Source organism: Phyllobates terribilis, unplaced genomic scaffold, assembly GCF_046119375.1.
Source record: "Phyllobates terribilis strain yellow unplaced genomic scaffold, ASM4611937v1 Scaffold_1__5_contigs__length_1240528914, whole genome shotgun sequence".
Lineage (NCBI taxonomy): Eukaryota > Metazoa > Chordata > Amphibia > Anura > Dendrobatidae > Phyllobates > Phyllobates terribilis.
The window spans coordinates 740,441,456-740,464,723 of NW_027362761.1; the positions used below are offsets into that span (position 1 = coordinate 740,441,456).

General features: G+C 39.7%; 1 protein-coding gene across 2 annotated transcripts in view; it reads left to right on the forward strand.

The window, feature by feature from the left end:
- Nucleotides 1-23,268, forward strand: part of DOT1L (DOT1 like histone lysine methyltransferase) — a 116,245-nt gene that overhangs the window by 73,730 nt on the left and 19,247 nt on the right. For both annotated transcript variants that reach the window (XM_073686397.1, XM_073686398.1), the window contains exons 10-22: nucleotides 4,830-4,898; nucleotides 6,996-7,102; nucleotides 7,233-7,274; nucleotides 7,773-7,856; nucleotides 7,973-8,207; nucleotides 10,343-10,456; nucleotides 13,256-13,347; nucleotides 13,567-13,668; nucleotides 14,339-14,476; nucleotides 16,813-16,938; nucleotides 19,579-20,021; nucleotides 20,174-20,306; nucleotides 20,410-20,553. In XM_073686397.1, coding sequence (XP_073542498.1) covers nucleotides 4,830-4,898; nucleotides 6,996-7,102; nucleotides 7,233-7,274; nucleotides 7,773-7,856; nucleotides 7,973-8,207; nucleotides 10,343-10,456; nucleotides 13,256-13,347; nucleotides 13,567-13,668; nucleotides 14,339-14,476; nucleotides 16,813-16,938; nucleotides 19,579-20,021; nucleotides 20,174-20,306; nucleotides 20,410-20,553 — 1,829 coding nt within the window. The remainder of the gene's footprint in view (nucleotides 1-4,829; nucleotides 4,899-6,995; nucleotides 7,103-7,232; nucleotides 7,275-7,772; nucleotides 7,857-7,972; nucleotides 8,208-10,342; nucleotides 10,457-13,255; nucleotides 13,348-13,566; nucleotides 13,669-14,338; nucleotides 14,477-16,812; nucleotides 16,939-19,578; nucleotides 20,022-20,173; nucleotides 20,307-20,409; nucleotides 20,554-23,268) is intronic.

Sequence of the window (23,268 nt, forward strand, 5' to 3'; positions counted from 1 at the left end):
GGAGACAAAGCAGAAATACTCGCTCATGTGATAAAACAGGCAGGGTAATGTTTTACCTCACACACAGAATCATTTTTGATCTCGTTCTATAATGTTTGTATACTCTTTTGCGTCCTCCCCTGCCCAGGAGATGTATGATTAGACCGTGTCCCTGTACGGTCATACACAGCTATTACACAATACACAGCAGGGGCCCATTTATAAGATTATCTCAGCACAGAAACATTTTATTTAAACACATCTGTAAGAAAGTCCTTAAGGCCCCGTCACACTTAGCGACGCTACAGCGATCCCGACAACGATACAACCTGTCAGGGATTTTTGCTGAGTCGCTAAGTGATCGCTGGTGAGCTGTCAAACAGGCAGGCTCACCAGCGATCAGGGGAGCAGCGACATAGTGGAAAGAATCTTTCCACGACGTCCTGGTTACCAGCCTGCTTCTTGGTAACCATGATAAACAGCGGGTTACTAGGGGCACACGCGCACTTAGTAACCCGCTGTTTATCATGGTTACCACTCTGCTACGGTGAGCGTAACCTCCCGCTCACCGTTGCAGAGTGGTAACCATGATAAACCATGGGTTACTAGGTGCGCGTGTGCCCCTAGTAACCCGCTGTTTATCATGGTTACCAGCCTGATCGCTGGTCACACACAGCGATGTGTGCTGACCAGCGGGAGGGCAAAGACCAAAAAATGGTCCAGGACATTCTGCAGCGATCAGCGACCTCACAGCAGGGGCCTGATAGCTGCAAAGTGTCACATAGCGACATCGCTGGTGAGGTCGCTGTTGCGTCACCAAAACCGTGACACAGCAGCGATCTCGCTATGTGAGACGGGGGCTTTACTGATAGCTGGGATAGCTGGGAAAACACTGTAGACCATTCTTCTTAAAAGCAAAGTGTGAAGTTTATTCAGAGATACACAGCAGAACAGTTCAGAATGCAGGCAGGGAAAATACACTGACACACGCAGGTGTCCAGATCAGCAAAACAACATTGGGATATCTGGTGATGGACTGGACTGGCCGTGGTGTGGTGATGGTCTGGCCCCGGACAACAGTATCAGAGGCTTTTTTTTTTTTTTTTTTTTTTTTTTTTTTATACATGGTTTAGACAAAAAGAAACTACAGACTGCGGTAAAGAGCATATACGTGATAACCTCATACTTCGGAGGAAAAACGTGCATTTTAGAACAAAGCATACAATGACACAATATAACAACATTAATGAACATTTCCCCAAACTACATTTAAAACCGTAAATCTCCATGTTCCTCTTGGCTAATGTCGTTAATGATATCACTGCTTTTAGCCAACTAGCATACACGGACCGCTCCTGATTCTGGTTTCTACCTTAATTCAACATATACACCACTCACTGCCATATAATGCCACTTATTAACTATCACAGTGCCCTGCAGCTGTTCCAGTTAATCTCCCTGGACTCCATCCATACTTACTAGTGGCACTGAGGTCATTTTATACCTCTAGTCTGGGGACCGCCTCAGTTCTTTTAGCAAAGTTAGTTGATTGTCTAAGTTGGCTGCTAGGTCTAACACGGTGGTCCAGAATATTAGGACTTATCATTCTTTTACAACATAACTGTGGAACGTAGTATTATTCAAAGATCTGTTGATTAAAATGTACTTTGTTCGTTGGAAAACCCCTTTTACATTTATGATTTTCTAGTTTGCTTACTTTGATCCACAAGATTTCATCCATTTTTGGTGCTCTTGATCGCTATTGAGGTCATGCTCTTTCTTCATTCGCTTTCTGATATGCCTCGCCACCTCATGAACATGTCTGAAATGTATATTTTTCTCCTTAAAGAGAACCGGACAGCTGATACATTGCTACCCATGGATTGGGAACCATACATCCGGCACTGAGTGTATGGACTCAACCAGATACTTTTGACTCTTAAACACTGCGACGTTTAGACAAAAACATACTTGCAAAGCCAATTCACCCTAGCCACTTCCCTGGATTGTCAGGTCTCTGCCTACATGCGCTTATAGGGAGAGACCTGTCACTCCAGGGCAAACCTACTTGGCTGAGTTCATACTGCCAGTGCCTGATCAATGCTGCCCGTGGATTTGGAAGCATGTAAGCTGTCAGGTTCTTTTTAAGGAAAGCACCAAAATTGTTTAGGGAGACATATAGCCGTGCGATCCTAGGAAATAATGCATGTATTGGTAGCAAACCTACAAGTCAGTTTTGACCCTTTATCTCCTTCCCGACATCTGCCGTAAACACATACACAAAAATAGTTTTAAAAAAAAAAAAAAAAGTCAAGTTTGGTAATGGCATATATACTCGTACTGACCTGGAAAATCATGTCAAGTCATTTTTACTGAACAATGAACACTGTAACAAAAAAAAACAAAACAAAAACAATGACTAAGGGGTGTGTGTTTGTTTTTTATATAGAACACTTGCTGTTTTTATATTTCTTCTGATAAAGAGAAAATAAAATAATAAAAGTTAAAAATTAGGTTCTGTATGTGCCCAAAATGGTGCTTAGGACTAATACAACTCCCAAGAAAAAAACAGCCCTTATACAGCTTCGGTGACCAAAAAAACAGCAAATCCTTTTTCAATTTAACAAAAAAAAAAAAATTGTCCTCATTAGGATAAGGTTGTGTGCCCACGATGCGTTTTTTTTTAAGCGTTTCCACAGCGGCAAAAACGCTGCAGAAACGCTTAAAAAATGCATGGTAGAAGGCCTGCCATGTCCCCCAATGATTATCCGCACGCAGCATTACTAATTATTTTGCGGAAGTGCTGCTTTTTCGCCGCCATTGACTTGCATTAGAACGTGCCAATTCCGCAAGACTGCATCTGTACTTGCGTAATTGGTGCGTTCTAATGTGCGGATGGTACCCGGGTGTGGAGGACAGGAGACTCTCCTCCACACCCAGGTACCCTAAAAGCTGTAAAAAAATAAATAAATAAATAAAGATTATATTCACCTTCCGACGGCCCCCGGACTCCTTCCCTGTGCTTGCCTACAGATCTCGCAGGACTGAAGGACCTGCGGTGACGTCACAGTCATGTGACGGCAGGTCCTTCAGTACAGCGTACCACGATCTGCCGGCAGCCAGCACAGGAGCGCAGCAAGACTGCAGGGGCCATCGGAAGGTAAGTATAGGTTTATTTTTTGACATTCTCTCGGGTCACACTAAATAAATCCATGCTGTTTGCATGGATTTATATAGTGTGACCTAGTTGTCAAGCACTTTCCAAGTGATGCTAAAATCGCTTGGAAAGCGCTTGTCAACCCGCATGCGGAAATGCATGTGAAGAACGCTTCATTTCCGCATGTCCTTGGCAGGAAAAACGCATGTACAATCCACATGTACAATCCGCATGCATTTTTTTTCTGCCAGGGAGATGCAGAAACGCTCAGGAAAAAATCCTGAGCATTTCTGCATCGTGGGCACATAGCCTAAAGGATTGATATTGACTTCTAGGATTGCTACTTTCAATAGCTGGCACTAGTTCTTGCTCATTTCCACTGTAGAAAGGGCATTTTTGCATAGAAAGTATTTAGGAAAGTGTCAAAAGTACACCTAACTTTAGTGTAAAAAATAAATATAGAAGATGCTTACATATAAATAAATATATACGTCATGTGTATTTGCCTATTTATATATGGATAACCAATCCTTAGAATAGGCCATCAAATTAAGATCAGCAGGGTCCCGGCACCCCCACCAATTGTTTATTACCTGCTTTGGTGGTCGGATGTAAACCGTAGTATACAGAGCTGAAGAGCACAGCTCCGGCACACTATTTAGTGGCTGCTGCCAGATTTCAGCTCCTGTTGTATAGAAGAGGAGCTGATCCCGGAGTACTTGGTAGCATTATACAGAGCTATAGTGTTCTCCTCCATACACTTTTTACATTCGCTCACACTGAATTTTTTTGGCCCCTACAAAGATATCATGCTATTATTTCCATCTAATAACCTTACACTTTTGCAAATATAGAGATTTAGAATTGAGTGACAGAAATTAAAGGGGTATTCCCATCTACAAGATCATATCTCAATATGTATTAGGTGTAATAATAATCATAATAGCAAATACCTCCAATTAAAAATGTAGCATAGTTTTTCTGATTTGCCATGTCTTTCCTCATGTGCAGGTATTGCAGGACCCTAGGTATCCATGGTTACGACCACGGATAGTGACAGCTAGTTCCTAGTGGCCGTAACCATGGATTCCTAAGGTCCTGCAATGCCTGCATATGAGGAAAGTGACATAGCGAATCAGAAAAACTATAATACATTTCTAATTGGAGGTATTTGCTAATATTATTATTACTATTATTGCACCTACTACATATTGGGATAGTATCTTGGAGATGGGAATACCCCTTTAAGTGTTTGATTAGATATTGGCTCCGTAGCCCTAGTAGTCAGTGTATGTGGTCATGTTAGGCGAAAAAAAAAATTGTTCAAAAGGGTCCAGAGAAATTTAGATGTGGTTGTCTGATGCTTGCAAATGAACTTGCTTCTCTTCCTTAGGCTTGTCTTAATCTACAAAAGCATGAATAAAGTAAACTCTGACAGTATTTTTCACAGTTACTTTTGCACAGAGCAGTGCTAAGATAACATAGTACTGGTCATTTCTACTGTTTTATGCTTTGATTTGTTCTTCTTTCCAATGGCTTGGATTGAAGTACTTCGGTTTATGATGGCGTTGTGAAAGAAGTCAGTGAACTGTGCTTTAGCCATTCACTTAGACATGCAGCATTGTGAGTCTCTGCTTAGGAGACCACAAATAGAAGCAGTTACTTATTTTTTTTCTACTTAACCACTTCACAGGTGGCAGAATTGTCTCCTCCAAACCATTTGCACCTCTCAACTTCCGAATTAACAGCAGAAACCTGAGTGGTGAGTTTTTTCCTAGTTTTGTTTTGGTAGGCTTTCTCCTTTTTGCTAAAAATATTTAGTTATAAGCACATGGGAGTAAATGAAAGAGTAGAAATCCAATTACAGGAACCCTAATTTCTGTTTTGATGTTGATTATCTTAAAGGGAACCTGTCTCCCGATTCATGCGTGAATAGAAGCAGTGCTGTCTCTCTCTGCTTTTATACCCGCAAACGCATTTTCTAACTGAAACAAGACGCCGTCAGGAGATAGAAGTAATGAGCGACACCAGCACCCACCCACAGCTTCTAGTACCGCCGTCAAACGACATGACATCGGGGGGCGGTGATGGAAGCAGCAAGTGACACCAGTGCTGCCCCTGATGACTGTTTGTGGGCAGTTCCAGAAGCGGTGTCACACTTTTTATAACAAACTGCCCGGAGACCAGAATTTATTGAAAGGGGACAAACCCTTTAACCTCTTCACGACATATGATGTACATTTATGTCATATGTCTTGTCACTGCATTTGATGTGGGCTCACATGCCGAACCCACATCTATCCCCGCACATAATGGCTGATTTAATCAGCCATCATGTGCCTTTAAGAGGCCTGGGTGGTGCGGTGCTCCACCCTCGGCTCGTAACCTGTTAAAATCTGCTGTCAGTCTCTGACCGCGGCATTTAACACGTGCTGACAGAGGCACTCGTCATTCCACGCTGCCATGGACGAGCCTGTGACATGATCGCAGGGTGCCGATGGGTTATGATAGCTGAGGGTCTGCTGTGGCTGACTTTCATTGTAGATCATGGTTTTAGCTATACATAGCAGTGTTTATGCTGCATCAAGTCCCCTAAGGGGTCTATTAAATCAGGTAAAAAGTGAAATTAAAAAAAATGAAACAATGAATACAAGTTCTAATCAACCCACTTGTCCCATTGAAAATAAAACAAAATAAATAAAAAATACTCATTTGATATTGCTGCATTCTGAAATGGCCAATCCATCAAAAAATAAAAGAAATAAATCCGATCAGTAAACAGCGTTTCTAGAAAAAAAATTCACAATGCCAGAATTTGTTTATTTTGGCTGCAACAACATTGAAATAAGAGACAATCACAACTTCATATCTACCCTGAAATCGTATCAATAAAACCATCTGCTCAGGGCACGAAAAATAAGCCATCACCCGGCCCCAGATCCTGAAAAATGAAAACGTTGTGTCTCGGAAAATGGTGACAAAAGCAAAAAAAATGATTTTCTTACAAATTTCCGTTTTTTTTTTTGTTTTTTTCCCACCACTTAAATAAGAAAAAAACAAACTATATATGTTTGGCATCTGCTTACTCTTACTGACCTGGGGAGTCCTAATGCCAGGTCAGTTTTACCATATAGTGAACATGGTAAACAACCCCAATTTTTTTTTTTTTTTTTGCATTTTCACTGCTTTTCGAATTGTGTTCCCATTTTCTAGTGCACTAAGCAGTGAAATGAATGGGGTCATTCAAAAGTGCAACTTGTGCCGCAAAAAATAAGTCCTCACACGGCTATATATATATGGACAAATAGTTATGGCTCGTGGAAGAAACGGTGGAAAAAAACGGAAAATGGCCCTGGGGATGAAGGGGTTAAGAACAGATGGATGTACACAGCCAGGCCCATAAGCTTTATCTATTTTCTTCCACATTCATTGTTCAGCCAGCCAGGACAAATGGTTAGTGTTGGTGAACATGTCCCTAGTAGTCTGCTCCTTTGTGTACACTGCTGAGCTCGGTCTGGTCATTGTCTTCTGACCGCTTCCCTCTGGATTGCATGTCCTCAGTTGGTGTGGATTTTACACGATTTGGGTTTCCAATGCATTTCTGTATGGTCACCCAGTGGTGTGACCACAATGAGCACGTGTGGTTCTGTAGGTCATGTCTAGCTCCAGTTGCTACAAATGCTGTTGGTCTTGTCCTGCAGAGTCGTACCTACACTACCTCTTCATATGTTTTGTCTATTTGGTTCTGATTAGGTTCACTGCTTTTGTAGATTTTGGACAAAGGACTTGTCTTTTTAGGGATTTTTCACAGTATACCCCTCTTATAGTTTTACTATAACATTTTTTCTTTTTCTCTTAGATATTGGCACAATAATGAGAGTTGTTGAGCTGTCGCCCCTTAAAGGCTCTGTTTCTTGGACCGGCAAGCCAGTTTCTTACTATCTGCACACCATTGATCGGACTTTAGTAAGGATTTTTCTGTCTTTATTCTCACAATATTGAATTACAATTTTTTTTTTTCCAACACGTTTGTATAGCTTTTAATTTTTTTTAGACTGCTGAACTTTTTTTTTTCTTTCCCACAATTGTCTTGCAGCTTGAAAATTATTTTTCCAGCCTGAAAAATCCAAAACTCAGGGTGAGTATTACAAGCTGAGAAAAATAATGTACTGAGTCACAGGCAAAAATAAACTGCAGCCAGGTGCCTTAGTTTTTTACAAAGGATCTGTAGTATGAAACCTTGGTTTTCCAGTGACCCTGATAAGTTGTATCCACCGGTTATTGTCCAAACCGTAATCTGTATAATATTTATTAATCCCGCACTGCTTACATCCTGTTAATTTTAAATTAAGGAGGGAATTTTACTCCACTGAGAAACTTTGAGTCTGTTACCTTTAGTAAAGTCTCTTAAGGTGTTGGGGTACGCCATCCTGTTATGAACTGTGAAGTGCGGTGTTCACTTGTAAGTGTTCTGTCACCCATCCGTGCAGTGATAAAACGTAGTGTCAGCAGTGATCAATCTGTCCGAGATTTTTTTTTTTTTTTTTCATTGTGAAAAAATCTTGTGTAGTGGACAGGTGTTATACTAGATAACTTCATTTTTAGTGAAATATTTTAAAACAACTTTGTCTGTTAGGAGGAGCAAGAAACAACAAGACGGAAGAATCATCGTGAAGGAAAGAGCAATACCACCACCCCTACAAAAATTCAGGAGACCAAGGTAGGACCTGTTTATAGCCAATATATAATAAAGGACAACAACCATATTTGGGCTGAAAAGCTTTAAAGATAAAAGGGAAGTAATGAACTCATCACCTGCTTATTTTTATTTTTTAGGACTCAGAAGCTGAGGAAGAGAAGCCAGCTTCTGTGAAAAAGACTTCGCCAGCCAAAGCTCGAAGAAGACTCAGTAAAAAGGGTAGGAAAATGGCTGGTCGAAAACGTGGACGCCCTAAGAAACTGCTTGCACCCTCAAGTGAACGAAAACCCTCCAAATCCCCAACTGCACTGGAAAATGTCCATTCACAGAATATCCCTCCCCCACAGTCCCCGACACAGGCAAATCCTCAGGGTAAGCATATATTTGGCTACATGTCCTGTGGTGTGCACATTGTCACATTGATGCTAGTTTTGTTAAGGTTTTCCTCTGAGAGATCACTTAACCTTCTTGATAAAGAGGACCTTTCACCAGTTTGAGCGTGTTAAACTGGCCACATCGTGGAATAATGGCTAATATCTTTGCAACGCACAGGAGAAATTACAAAATAAATTCTACTCTTTACTCAACTCTCAGCCGCTATTCCATCATGTGGCAAGGCTAACATGCTCAAACTGGTGGCAGGTCCTCTTCAACTTCATACCTCCTTGTGGACCATCACTAGGTTACACAGTATAATCTAATGTGTCTAGCTGTGTGATCATATAAAGTGCCCCCCCAAAGAAATCTATTCTAATCAGCAGTAGTTTACATTTCTGATATCACCACCCCCGAGCTTAGATGTGAATTTGTGTAAGAGATGTACAAAGGAATCATCAGGCGTCATCAGAAATGTAATAACCATGCTGATTTTCATAGATTTATGGCACCGCACATATGTCTTGCCTGGAGATTCAGGAGATTCCCCCGAGGCACAAATACTAAGCGGATTTGAGCCAACCAATTAAAAATAAAAAAAAATTGAGCCACAAGTTGTTACTGTACTTAACGGGGTTGTGGGAAAACTCTTGTTCGAGGTCTGTACAGGAAGAAAAGTTGTCTGTGTAAAGTGATTTTACACTGGCCGATGATTGGGGACAAGCTTTTTTTTATTTTAGGAATCCTCGTTAACCGATATTCAGCCAGATTAAATGAGCTGCCAATTGGCCAAAACAACGGGCAAAACTCATTCACCTGGTAACATAATTTCTAAGCTTTCTTAAAAATCATCGTTTTTGGCTACACTTCGTCCTGTGTAAACCTGTGTTGCCGAGAACAAGGCTATTTTATGGACACAGAACTATTGTGCTAATGACAGTGCTGTGCACATGAAAGTGTGGTCAATCTCTCTAGATTAATTAATGACCGCTGATCGTCCTGAAGCAAATCGATAGTCCTTTAACAGCTGCAGGCTGCCCAGTTTTTTTTTTGTTTAAGGAACTTGAGTGATGTCTGGGTGGCCTTTGTATTTTATAACTGATGATCTCCGGACCCATTGAGATAATGATCATGACATAGATCTAAATTACGTGAGATACATACTTTAGTCTTTAATATCCATTTCAGAATCATGCACTGTAACCATATTTACTGTTATAATTGGTTATTATTATAAAGCTGTACATGTATGAAATTTACAATATATGTTATTCATGTATCTCTCTCTTTAAAATATATGAACCCTAATTTTGTATCTTGTTCAATTTTGATAATATAATCATGGTGCCAAAGAATACTTTCATCTAGAACCACACTGCCCTAGTCTTTTTAATGGGTCTTTTTTTTTAGGGGCAATTTTTATAAAAGGGTTTTGTCTAACTGTGTAATTTTGTATTTCTTGATGTAATAAACTTTCTAATTTTGGTAACATATGAATTATTACTTTTTTGATTTATTATAATGAGGTATGAGAATTAATGTATTTAATATTGGGTATCCTCATTATTTTTTCGAATAGAATATTATATTAGAAATGAGTCTAATTATCCGTTTATGCGTATTTATACTTTCTGCGCCTTGTCTGACCAGGGCTGTGGCTTTGTTTAAAAAGTTTGCCACTTTGTGGAAAATGCCTTATGTGCAACACTGTGCACCAAAAATTGGCTCCCATTTTGGCACAAAGAAAGCCAAGTAATAGACTTGTCAAGACAGGAGGTCCTGCTGATGCATTTGGTGCTATATACACTATGATAAATCTGGAGCATTCGAAGACTGTGTAGTCTAGGAATTGGCGGTATTAATCTGCCCCACTGCCTATCCGGTACCACAATCAGGGCCTTTCAGTAACAAGTCTGTGAAAGTTTTATACAAGTTTATTATCAATATTGGTAAAGGGCTTAGATGCAGCCCTTCATTTTATTTAGTTTATTTTTAATCATTTGTGTTTTTTATTGTGTAGTTGTCAGTGAACTACAGAATGAATTGCTGCATTTTGTTGCAGTCCTTGCCTTTGTTTTTTGTTGACAATTAAATATATTTTTTTAATTTTCTATTTTGTATATTGTATTTAGATGCATACAAGTCACCTCAGAGTCCCTACTTTCAGCTACCTCCCAAAGTGCAGCGACAACCTTCCAACCAGCTGTTGTCTTCACCTACACCTCCAGCACTGCAGAAGCTGCTTGGTAAGACTCCTACATGGGGTGGTATGAATAGAAGAATTCTTAGGTTCTACAGAAGAAAATGACCTCTTCAAGGAGCAGTCATTTAAGGATTCTGTCCATCTTTAATGGTAGTGAGTTGGACTATGACCTTTATTTTGACATGATTGGCCCAACATGGATCTTCGTGAATCATCTGAAATTCTGGTGTTAGTTGAAAAAACGACCTGAATGTTGAGCCAAGATAACAATTTGTGATATTTTTTCTTTCACAAATGGAAGCTATGATCTGACAATGACCTATTGTTTAAATCCAGTGTTTCTAATGTATTTAACATTTTTTGGCATTTTTTTTATTGCATATCGGTCTGCATTAAAAATAAATGGAAATCTTGCAATCTTCACACTGGGACTTTTTTACAATCCAAGTTCCTATTTTGGGAAATGGCACATGTCCTTATAGCTTCAATGGTCAGGTCCAGGCCATATTTTCTGTTTTTGAAGTGTTGAATGAGCCGGTGTACGGGTCATTGTGAAGGGAAGAGAGGAGCAGGGTCCGCTGTGACATTGCCTACTGTGATAGGTGGGTCCTGTGTTATCAGCGGTGTAGAGCGGTCACTGTACTCCTGCCTCTTATGAGAAAAAGCCGTGCTGAAAACTCTTCCTGAAAGGACAAAGTTGGAATCTAAAAAAGCCCCGGTAGCTGAGATTACGTTTTTATTTTTTTTTTTTAAAGATTGTAATGTAAAAAATAAAATTGGCAATTTTTTTTATACAATACGTGTAACTCAATCTTAATTTTAAACAATAGGTCCTTTTCTGATGATGGCTTCTTTTTTAAGGGGGTGTTCCACAAACCAAGAACATTTTATTCAATAGATGTTGGAATACTAAGTTTCACAATTGTATGGGTTTAAAAAAAAAAAAAAAAAAATCATCAAAGAATCACACATGACCTGAAAAATATACTATAATTACACCAAAAAGTGGCAAAAATGAAGTGCAACTTATAGTGCCGTTGACTGACATAGATTTTCTGGCACATGTGCAGCAAAAAATGCTCCTAATTTACGAAGGTGCTCATGCCTCCTAATAAAATAAACACATTTTACTCCAACATGCTTTTTATTAAAGGCAATCTGTTGCCAGTTTGTCCCTACATCATGGTGCTTTTAGATGAAGTAGCAAGAGACCCTGACTCCAGGGATGGATCACTTTCTTGTCTGCTTGCTGCAGTTTTATCTGCTGCAGATCCACCAGGTATCTGAATGCTGGGCTCTGTATAATTATCACAGCAAAAAAGGGCAACAGTAATTGCCTGCCCAGGTCACAGAACGAATATACTATCAGGATGCAAACCCATATAATAAAGATGGAGGCGACGTGGTGCAAAATACTTATGACAACCACTCACAGCCTACAAATTAATGGAGGGGGGTGATTGCTTAGTATTAGGATTGCACACAAAAAAGGCTTGTAAAGGGCGCTGGTCACACACAGGTAGTGCACAGTGTCTTTGCTGTAATAATTCTTGAATTTTGGGGGGAATTTAAATCCCCTTTTAATGGCTTCACTATTAATTTTATTTGAGCTCTGTATAACACCACCCACATCACTGAGGGGCAGCATTCTGTGTACACTGTGCATAGGCAGAAAGCTGCCAATTGGTCGTGGGGGTGGGGTTATACAAAGCTCTTTAATATTGATGACTACCTGACAACAAGTGTACTAATCCTGTATTGATGATCATCTGCTGATTAAAACAGACTTTACAGTAAGTGACACATCACTGGAATCAGAGTGTCTGTTTCTACAATATGCTGCTCTCAGATTAGGTGGCAAAAACTTGGTGACAGATTCCTTTTAAGACTGGCGTCAAGACTGCCCTTCTTAATAAATTGCCTCCGGGGACTTTTACAGAGTGACAAATGTACTTGTAGCCAAAACGGCCATATTAATCTGAGACATGTGCATAATGTCTGACCTATATTAATGTCTGACACTCTGCCTTTCTCTAGCTGCTCTCACCTCCCCGTATAGCAGCTGCTTTCCGCAGTGGAGCCTCTCGGCTGATCGTGGTTAGCCTCCTTTTCCCAGGCCGGAGCGTAGGCTCTCTGCCATGAAGCTGCCCATGTGTCTGCTGCTTTCTCTTCGTCACTCTTAGTCTTATTTTCCACTACATGTTGTGTTTGTATGTCCTGCTTATGATGCATGCATCATTACTTTATATTATCCTGCAGGTGTATGTTTCTTCATTCATTTCAGTTTTGTTTTATTTTCAATCTGTACTTGTTGCCCATATGTCCTTCCCTTTTTTCCTTTCCTCATACTATTTCACACTTTTCTCTTCTGCTTTTCTTTCTTCTACCGTTTGTTTTTGGTTACGTTTGCTTTGTGTCTTCTGTCTATTCTGTACCTTTTCCCCTTTTCCTTCGGATGGAATTCAGGTTGGTTATGTCTTCCTGCAATCCGAAAATTAGCTATTGTTTTGAAGGGACACTAGGATATCTTATCACAACGCAAGGTTATTTTTCCCACTTTAATGGTACATTTCATCTTTATTCTCTTATTTTTGCTACTTTATTTACTTTGACTATTTTACTGATTTCTTGTCCCTGTTTAGACTTAATCATGATTATCTATTTCACCTTTCTCCTGCCTGTATTTTTTTCTTTTCTAGTACGTCTATTATATTCGTAAGAGTATGTTGTACCTCTAGGGCTGGGTTATCTGTAAGCACACATACTCCTTCATTGCTATCAGGCTCTTAATCGTTTGCCGCTTATTTTCTGTACATCTTACGATCACATTCTCTGTAAACAGATTCCTTTAGGATACAGTACTTGCAGCTTATGTCTTACATGAAGACTCCTCAGTACAAAGCTGGGCTTCAGCAACTGTTAGAAAAGGAAAAGGTGGGTGTTTTTTAATTTTTTTTTTTTTCACCTAAAATGATTTTAGCTCTCAGATTTCTAATTGACAGATGCGAAGAACTGTAAACTTTAGGTTGTAGCTTCTTGATTCCGGCTTCTGGGATTCGGAAATGTACATATGGCTTTTCTTTTTTCATGTGTGATGAGGATGTTTTCAGTCTTGCTTCTTTTTAGCGTATAAATCTTAAATATCTTTCTTAGGAGAAAAATTCGAATCTACATGGTGCTGCTCAACAGCTTCTCACCCACTGCCAAGCGCAAAAAGAGGAGATCAAGAAACTGTTTCAGCAAAAGCTAGATGAGGTACAGTCCCTGACCTGAGCATGGTAACCTGCTTGGGATGTCGTTTTCAGTGTACCATACATGTGTGTTCAATGATGCTGAGGGCTCAGCAGCTGAGCGAGGGTCTTCTGTAACCTACGTCTGCCATTTCGCTGTAACAACTGGAAACCAATTGGCTTTGATCCCTGCTCTTTACCAACTTGGTGATTTACACACAGAACAGTTTTCTGGCGCGGTTTAAATGCTGCTGTCTGCATTTTAACACCAGCTTTTAATGGGTTAACCACATCAGTCAAAACTCTTTACACTCGCTGCTGTTACCGAATGTTGGCTGTGTAACATAGTCGACAGATGACTAGTAGGGAGCGGGCTCAGCTCTTGAGCTCGCTTCATACATCCACACCGATGCAATAGTATGTTATGGGTGGGGAAGGGTTAGCATTAAAACTTTTATTGAAAATAGTAAGCCATTTTTTGTTGACACATTCCCCATTACGGCTTCTAGAAAAAAAATAGGCATGCCATTTACTGTATACTAAAGCTCAGATATTGTAATCTTTGTTTTTCTTAGTTCATTGTTCTTAAAATGAATCATCTGGTAGTTTTTGTGTAAGGCTGATGGAGAAAGTTATGATTTGTATAAAAATTCAGTGTCATGAAGTTTTTTTATTATTATTATTGATCTCCATAGTTGGGAGTCAAGGCCCTGACATTCAGTGACCTAATTCAGGCCCAGAAGGAGATTTTTGCTCACAATCTTCAACTAAAAGAACAAAGTCGGCAACTGGAGCAGGAAAATGGTGAACTGAGGAACCGAAGTCTGGTCCTGGTAAGCTAGGAAATTGTGTGTCTAGTAGAAACACCCACATCATATGCCTATATGCAGAAGAAGCATTTGTGACAAGGCCATGCAGCTTAGGCAGTAAGGATTTAACCAATGGATAAAAAAAAAGCTTGTATTTTTGTATCTGGTGACTTCCCTTGTCCTCCTTATGGCTGACATATTTCTACTTGGTTTAGATGGATGTAAAAGAAATCATGGAATCTTTAGTGTCAATGGCTTACTAGATGCTCTGGAATATTGCGAGCAGGAGAATCCACAGATGTTCAACCTGTTTTTCCTTCATATTAAATACACATATCACAGCTATGTAAAAAACAGGACCTTTTTCTCATTATTTGAGCTGTGTAGTTTCATGAAACCAGTTAAGGGGAAAATGATGGAGTAACAGGATGTGTTCTTGACTCATCTGCATAATGCTTCCTTCTTAAGATTGGACTACCCATGCAGGGGTAAAAGTACACGCCCCCAGAGAAGAATGTCTGGAAATGCCCACTACCACAGCTGTAACAAATGCTAACCTAAACTTAACAAGCTAATATCCCCACAACACAGAGGAGAAATTAAGTAATAAAAACTACATTTGCCTCATCTCTGCAGCCACTATTATATGATGTGGCCAGTTGAGCATGCTAAAACTGGTGAACGGTCCTCTTAATATAGTAGAGCTATTTGAGACTACGTTTCTGCCATCTATGGTATTAATGCTGTGCACATTCGTCTGTGAAACGTTCATGCAATTCATTTTGCAGGTGAATAATATGGCATTCAATTTTAACTTTTGCATGGCGGTGCTTATTCAAAGAGTGATTTTACTTGTTTGTGATAGAAAACCTTGTTAATAAAGTGTGAAAAAAGTGCTGCAAAGTATAAATGCTTTCAGGAATAGAAGTGTTAACATTTTAATTATATGGAAAGTGAACAATCAAAATAAAAATCTAAATCAAATCAATATTTGGGGTAAACACCCTTTTCCTTAAAAAACACTTCAATTCTTCTAGGTGCACTTGCAGAAAGTTAGATTTGTATGATTATAGTCAGTCAGCGTATGAGTAACAATTGTACCACGCAAACGATAATGATCATCATTTTCATATGCAAGTTGAGATAGTCAGAAACAAAAAGCATTCTTTCCTTACAGCAGTTTTTCCACAACTGCCTAAAACTTTTGCATAGTGCTGTACATTAAGGTACTTTGGGCTTATTGCATTGTGAAAGATGACTTTAAGCATTGGGCTACATTGTGTCCCCTCTAGCGTCACCTCCTAAATATTCGGTTTATAGTCAGTGTAATTGGAGCCAGGCCTGACGTATCCAGTCGCAAAGTCTTCATGATTTTCTTCACATGCTTTAACATATGTCATTTTCAAGTGCAATCCACCTGTTAGCTGAGAAAAAAAGATTTAGTGCTGGACCTTAGGGCTGTTAATGAAGGGTTGTCCAGTAGTGGACAATCCCTTTATCGGACGCAAGTATACAAGTTTGTTTGGTATTTTAATACTGCACCCTGGGTTTTTAATGAGAGGCTGTTTAGTAGTGGACAATCCCTTTAATAGCCATGAAACTTTACTTGTAAAACTTCTTTTCACTATCATGTTAGAAGTGGCACACAAATCTGCCAGTGTGCTCATATAGCTACTAAATAGATTACACAGGACTGTTTTCTTGGCTTGATGAAAATCTAACCAGCCAGTGCTGTGCCATCTATTTAGTAGCCATATGAGCACAAATGCAGGTTTCCTTTTTTGTACCACTGGTAAAATCCTGGTGTAAAAGGGATTGTCCACTACTAGACAACCCTTTATCGATGGCACATAGTGTTCCCTTGCCATTACACATAATGTCACGTGATCACTGCAGCCAGTGGTAGCTGCAGCCTTCGTTCTTCCAGCAGAGAAGAACTTAATTGTGAAGTGCTGCAGAATATGTTGTAGCAATATAAATAAAATTATTATTAACTGTTAAGGCTGCAGCTATCAGCAGCTGTTAATCAAATGCAGTCATCAGCCAAATTACTGGCAGGAGACACACTGCGAATATCAGAGAAACCCTGCTGACATTGAAGGTATGGTAAGTATACAGGTGTCTGCTGTACTATAGACATTTTTAATATGGGGTTGTCCAGTAATGAACAACCCACTATTAAGCAAGTTTAATGCCCCCTTTTTTTGTAGGGAAAAATTCAGTTTACCTGAATTTCCTGGCGTGGTCTGCATCTGCTGTTAGTTTGGACCACACCTTCATACAGATGAAGGAAAAATGACCACTTCTACACACCTACTACACCAGAAATAATGTAGCTTTTGTTCTCTTTTCATGAACAGCTGAAGGCTCGTTGTGAAGAGTTAAAATTGGACTGGAATACACTGTCCCTGGAGAATCTGATGAAAGAGAAATCTGCACTGAAAAATCAGATTTCAGAAAAGCAAAAGCATTGTTTGGAGTTACAGGTCAGTGATATTTTACAGTATTGGTTGTATTTCTTAAAGGGTTTGTTACCTACTGGACAACCCCCAGACTGGTGTTGCTCCTGTGATGTCAGCGCAGTTATTCCCTGTAGTTGCGTTACATTAAACGTTAGGTTGTCCATTGCTAGACAATTCCTTCTTACTATCCTTTTAAGATGCACTAGTGTTTAAAATAATTTTTGGCTATAATGAGAAAAATGGCTATAAAGATGATAAAGCAGAGAAATGGATCAACTTTCCTTCTTATATATGCAACCATTGTTTGCAAATACAGGCAACTGTGTATGATGCCTTGTGTTTGAGGCAGCATGCATAGCTTTTCTGGAACATGCGTAATGCTTTTTACAAACCCTTTACACAAATTCACAACTTTTATTTCATATTATATGCTTACCCAGTATATGTAATTCATCTATTTAGTTCCTTTATATTGGAAAATCCATGGGTCCGTTCTTTTCAGTTCAGTCATATTCATATGATCTCCTGGTGATCCCCCCCCCCCCCTCTCCCTGGGAATTACATGTCTTTATATTCTCTGAAGAGGGTCACTATATTAGTCATCAGAACACGTTGTATGATATTGCAAGGACTGTACCCCTGAAGTTCTCTAAAAAGGAGTTGAAGTTCCTATCACAGTTAGTGATGACTACTAGACAGCTCGTGTCATACATTAATAATGTAACAGATGACAGTTCAGTCTTTTGACTTTGTACTTATAATATATTTGCTTACTTTGTACATTTAGTATATTTGCCCATATGATGCTGGGATTAAAAGGAGTATAAAGGAATAAAATGCAGGGTGTAATCTGGAATTCAAGATGGAGGCTGAAGAGTAGGCTGAACTGCAGGGAAGTACAGCTTGTACAACCCCTGGCAAAAATTATGGAATCACTGGGCTCAGAGGATGTTCATTCAGTTGTTTATTGTTGTTGAAAAAAAAGCAGATCACAGACATGGCACAAAACTAAATTAATTTCAAATGGCAACTTTAGGGCTTTAAGAAACACTAAAAGAAATCAAGATTAAAAATGTGGTACTCAGTAAGGGAAACCATTATGGAATTAATCAATTCTGAGGAAAAAAATATGGCATCATGAAAAACAAACACACAAAAGAACACTCCAGTACAACACTAGTATTTTGTTGCACCACCTCTGGCTTTAATAACAGCTTGCAGTCTCTGAGGCATGGACTTAATGAGTGACAAACAGTGCTCTTCATCAACCTGGCCCAACTTTCTGTGATTGCTGTTGCCAGATCAGCTTTGCAGGTTGGAGCCTTGTCATGGACCATTTTCTTCAACTTCCACCAAAGATTGTCAATTGGATTAAGATCCGGACTATTTGCAGGCCATGACATTGATCTTATGTGTCTTCTTTCAAGGAATGTTTTCACAGTTTTTGCTCTATGGCAGGATGCATTATCATCTTGAAAAATTATGTCATCATCCCCAAACATCCTTTCAATTGATGGGATAAGAAAACTGTCCAAAATATCAATGTAAATTTGGGCATTTATTGAAGATGTAATGACAGCCATCTCCCCAGTGCCTTTACCTGACATGCAGCCCCATATCATTAATGACTGTGGAAATTTGCATGTTCTCTTCATGCAGTCATCTTTATAAATCTCATTGGAACGGCACCAAACAAAAGTTCCAGCATCATCACCTGGCCCAATGCAGATTCGCGATTCATCACTGAATATGACTTTCATCCAGTCATCTACAGTCCATGATTGCTTTTCCTCAGCCCATTGTAACCTTGTTTTTTTCTGTTTAGGTGTTAATGATGGCTTTTGTTTAGCTTTTCTGTATGGAAATCCCATTTCCTTTAGGCGGTTTCTTACAGTTCGGTCACAGACATGGACTCAAGTTTCCTCCCATTCGTTCCTCATTTGTTTTGTTGTACATTTCCTGTTTTGGAGACCTATTGCTTTAAGTTTCCGGTCTTGATGCTTTGATGTCTTCCTTGGTCTACCAGTCTGTTTGCCTTTAACAACCTTCCCATGTTTGTATTTGGTCCAGAATTTAGACACAGCTGACTGTGAACAACAACATCTTTTGAAACATTGCGTGATGATTTACCTTCTTTTAAGAGTTTGATAATCCTCTCCTTTGTTTCAATTGACATCTCTCCTGTTGGAGCCATGATTCATGTCTGTCCACTTGGTGCAACAGCTCTCCAAGGTGTGATCACTCCTTTTTAGATGCAGACTAACAAGCAGATCTAATTTGATGCAGGTGTTGGTTTTGGAAATGAAAATTTACAGGGTGATTCCATCATTTTTTCCCTCTGCTTGGTCTGAAAAAAATTACCCTTACTGAGTACCACATTTTTAATCTTGATTTCTTTTAGTGTTTCTTAAAGCCCTAAAGTTGTCATTTGAAATGACTTTAGTTTTGTGCCATGTCTGTGATCTACTTTTTTTCAACAACATTAAACAACTGAATGAACATCCTCCGACCCCTGTGATTCCATAATTTTTGCCAGGGGTTGTATTAGTGCAGAGTGTGAAAACAATCAGGTGGGAGGTGGGGTGCAGGGATGGAGAACAAGTACTTGAAAAGCTGACATCCACTATTTACATGCTTAACCCTTTGCTCATTCTTTATTTTCAGATCAGTATAGTAGAGCTTGAGAAATTTCAGAGGCAACAGGAGTTGCTTCAGCTGAAATCTACCACATTATCAGAGGATCCACCACCAAGTAACAGTCGCTCTAAGGGTAGTTTCGCTGCTCGCTACCCACCAGAGGGATCACAAACTCGTCTGCTCCCTGCTCAGTCATCCAGCATCAATGGCATGAGCCCTGAATCCTTAATTAATGGTCATGCTTCTCACTATGAATTGTACAACTCATGTCGTGGTGGAGGGAGTAGGCCTTGCTCTAAAGAAAGCACACCATCTCGTGTAGATCACAATGATCTAAATGCATCACGGCACAAAGGAGAAAAAAATGGCCAGTCTCAACCAGATTACACACGCTACTCTCCTGCCAAAATTGCTATGAGGCGTCATCTTAATCAAGATCCTAATTCCAAAGGCCCAGACATTGCTCATAGGTACGAGAAAGTTGTTTCCTTGAGGTTCTTGCTCGCCTTAAAACATAATTTACAAACCTCTCCAGTCGTACATTTATGGGGCACCATGTAAAAATATTTTTTGAATTTGCATTATTGGCATTAATACACTTAATTTTGTTTGTTGTATCTAGAAGTGAAATGGTGAGAGAAAGTAGTTTTTTGTTGAGTCCTGCAATTTTAAATGGTATCCAGCTAAGTCCTCAGGAGTCACATCCTTCATCTCCTGAGGCTGGACAGACTGCAATGGAAAGAGGATCTGATAAGGTGGGCTAATGCTGTAGATTATTGTACGGATTTTAATAAAAAAAAATTAGTTACACTTTGCAGTTAGTTTTTTTAGGTCTTCATTGTTTATATTTTCTTTCAGACATCCAGAGATTTTTCTTCTGCTCTTAACCCTGAGACCATCACCAGTTTGCCTATTAGTATCCCACTTAGCACAGTCCAACCTAACAAGCTGCCAGTCAGCATACCTCTGGCCAGTGTTGTCTTGCCAAGTCGTGTGGAAAAGGTAGGATAATGATCTGTTGTTCCTTGTACCTAACTTATAGGCCAGGTTTATGAACATAAAATTTTGTTCTGCTGTCTGCCATACTGCATTGTATACCCCATTGGGGCAACCTTTTAATTGTCAGAAGAAATGTATTACATGTTGCCTATTCATATCCATGTATTGCATGTCTTGAGTAAAATAAAGACTCTGCAACATATTCTACTTATATCATTGATATTGGGCATATGAGCTTAAATCGTCTAGTACATACAGTGAAGGAAAAAATTATTTGATCCCTTGCTGTTTTTGGAAGTTTGCCCACTGACAAAGACATGAACAGTCTATAAATTTTAAGGGTAGGTTAATTTTAACATTGAGAGATAGAATATCCAAAAAAAAAAAAGTCACGAAAATCATATTGTATAAATTAGATAAATTTATTTGCATTTTGCAGTGAGAAATACGTATTTGATCCCCTACAAACCATAATGAGTTCTGGCTCCTGCAGACCAGTTAGACGCTCCTAATCAACTCGTTACCTGCATTAAAGACAGCTGTCTTACATAGTCACCTGTATAAAAGACTCCTGTACACAGACTCAATTCATTAGTCAGACTCTAACCTCTACAACATGGGCAAGACCAAAGAGCTTTCTAAAGATGTCAGGGACAAGATCATAGACCTGCAGAAAGCTGGAATGGGCTACAAAACCATAAGTAAGACGCTGGGTGAGAAGGAGACAAGTGTTGGTGCAATAGTAAGAAAATGGAAGAAATACAAAATGACTGTCAATCGACATCGATCTGGGGCACCATGCAAAATCTCACCTCGTTGGGGTATCCTTGATCATGAGGAAGGTGAGAGATCAGCCTAAAACTACACGGGGGGAACTTGTTAATGATCTCAAGGCAGCTGGGACCACAGTCACCAATAAAACCATTGGTAACACATTACGCCTTAAAGGTCTAAAATCCTGCAGTGCTGCAAGGTCCCCCTGCTCAAGAAGGCACATGTGCAGGCCCGTCTGAAGTTTGCCAATGAACACCTGGATGATTGTGTGAGTTATTGGGAGAAGGTGCTGTGGTCAGATGAGACAAAAATTGAGCTCTTTGGCATTAACTCATCTCGCCGTATTTGGAGGAAGAGAAATGCTGCCTATGATCCAAAGAACACCATTCCCACTGTCAAGCATGGAGGTGGAAACATTATGTTTTGGGGGTGTTGCTCTGCTAAGGGCACAGGACTACTTCACCGCATCAATGGGAGAATGGATGGAGCCATGTACCGTAAAATCCTGAGTGACAATCTCCTTCCCTCCGCCAGGACATTAAAAATGTGTCGTGGTTGGGTCTTCCAGCAAGACAATAACCCAAAACATACAGCCAAGTCAACAAAGGAGTGGCTCAAAAAGAAGCTCATTAAGGTCATGGAGTGGCCTAGCCAGTCTCCAGACCTTAATCCCATAGAAAACTTATGGAGGGAGTTGAAGCTCCGAGTTGCCAAGTGGCAGCCTCAAAATCTGAATGATTTAGAGATGATCTGCAAAGAGGAGTGGAACAAAACTACTCCTGACATGTGCCCAACCCTCATCATCAACTACAAAAAACCTCTGACTGCTGTGCTTGCCAACAAGGGTTTTGCCACCAAAGTATTAAGTGTTGTTTGCCAGAGGGATCAAATACTTATTTCTCACTGCAAAATGTATAAAAAATTATCTAATTTATACAATGTGATTTTCTTGATATTTTTTTTTGGATATTCTATCTCTCAATGTTAAAATTAACCTACCCTTAAAATTTATAGACTGTTCATGTCTTGGTCAGTGGGCAAACTTCCAAAAACAGCAAGGGATCAAATAATTATTTCCTTCACTGTGTTTGTGGTGCTCCACTTTAGTTTTACAAATTATTTATGTTCGCTAAAGGGGTATTGCCACAAAAAAAAACATTTATCACCTATCCACAGGATAAATGATAAATGTCTGAATGCTGAGGGCCTGACATCTGGGACCCCACTGGACACAAGAAAAGTTGCCCCAATCTCTGTACCTCTCCCATTGTGGTTAGGATTAAAGGGTCTGTTTTGTCCAATAACTCTCTTATACTGCACATATGCGGCTAATCTGCAGGTTAATAGTGTTATAGAAGTGCTCAGCTGCTGTACTAAGTGTTGCACCCAGAAGAAAATGAATGTGATTTCTCCAGGGAGCTGCCAGCTTTGTCACATAGGCGTGTCAGCATGGCTAGTCACTGCTAAGTATACTGTAAGCTGCAACTGTAGGCACACACTGGAACTTTGACAGCTTACTCTGGAGTACCTCAGTGCAGAGCCGGCTGTCATTCAAAGTGCTGGGGTGTGCTTACAATCTACTGAGTGGTGACTAGCAGCACAGACATGACTGAAAGCCGGCAGCTCCTGGGAGAAATAAAGTTCATTTTCTCCTGGGTACCACACAAATTACAGCAACCAGGCACCATTTTATAATGCTATTAACTTGCAGATTAACCCCACATCTACAGGTTTATAGCTTTGTCAGACCTGACAGGTTCCCTTTAAATGGAGCTACTTAGTTGAACATCACTGCTGCTGCTCCACTCACGTCAGATACTGATGGAAATAGCCGAGCACAGCGCTTATAAGAGAGAAAAATACCAATACCACCTCTATTGTTTAAGGTTTGTTTCTGCTGTGTTCTACTTTGTGGGATAAAAAGATTTTCACTTTTATTTTCTG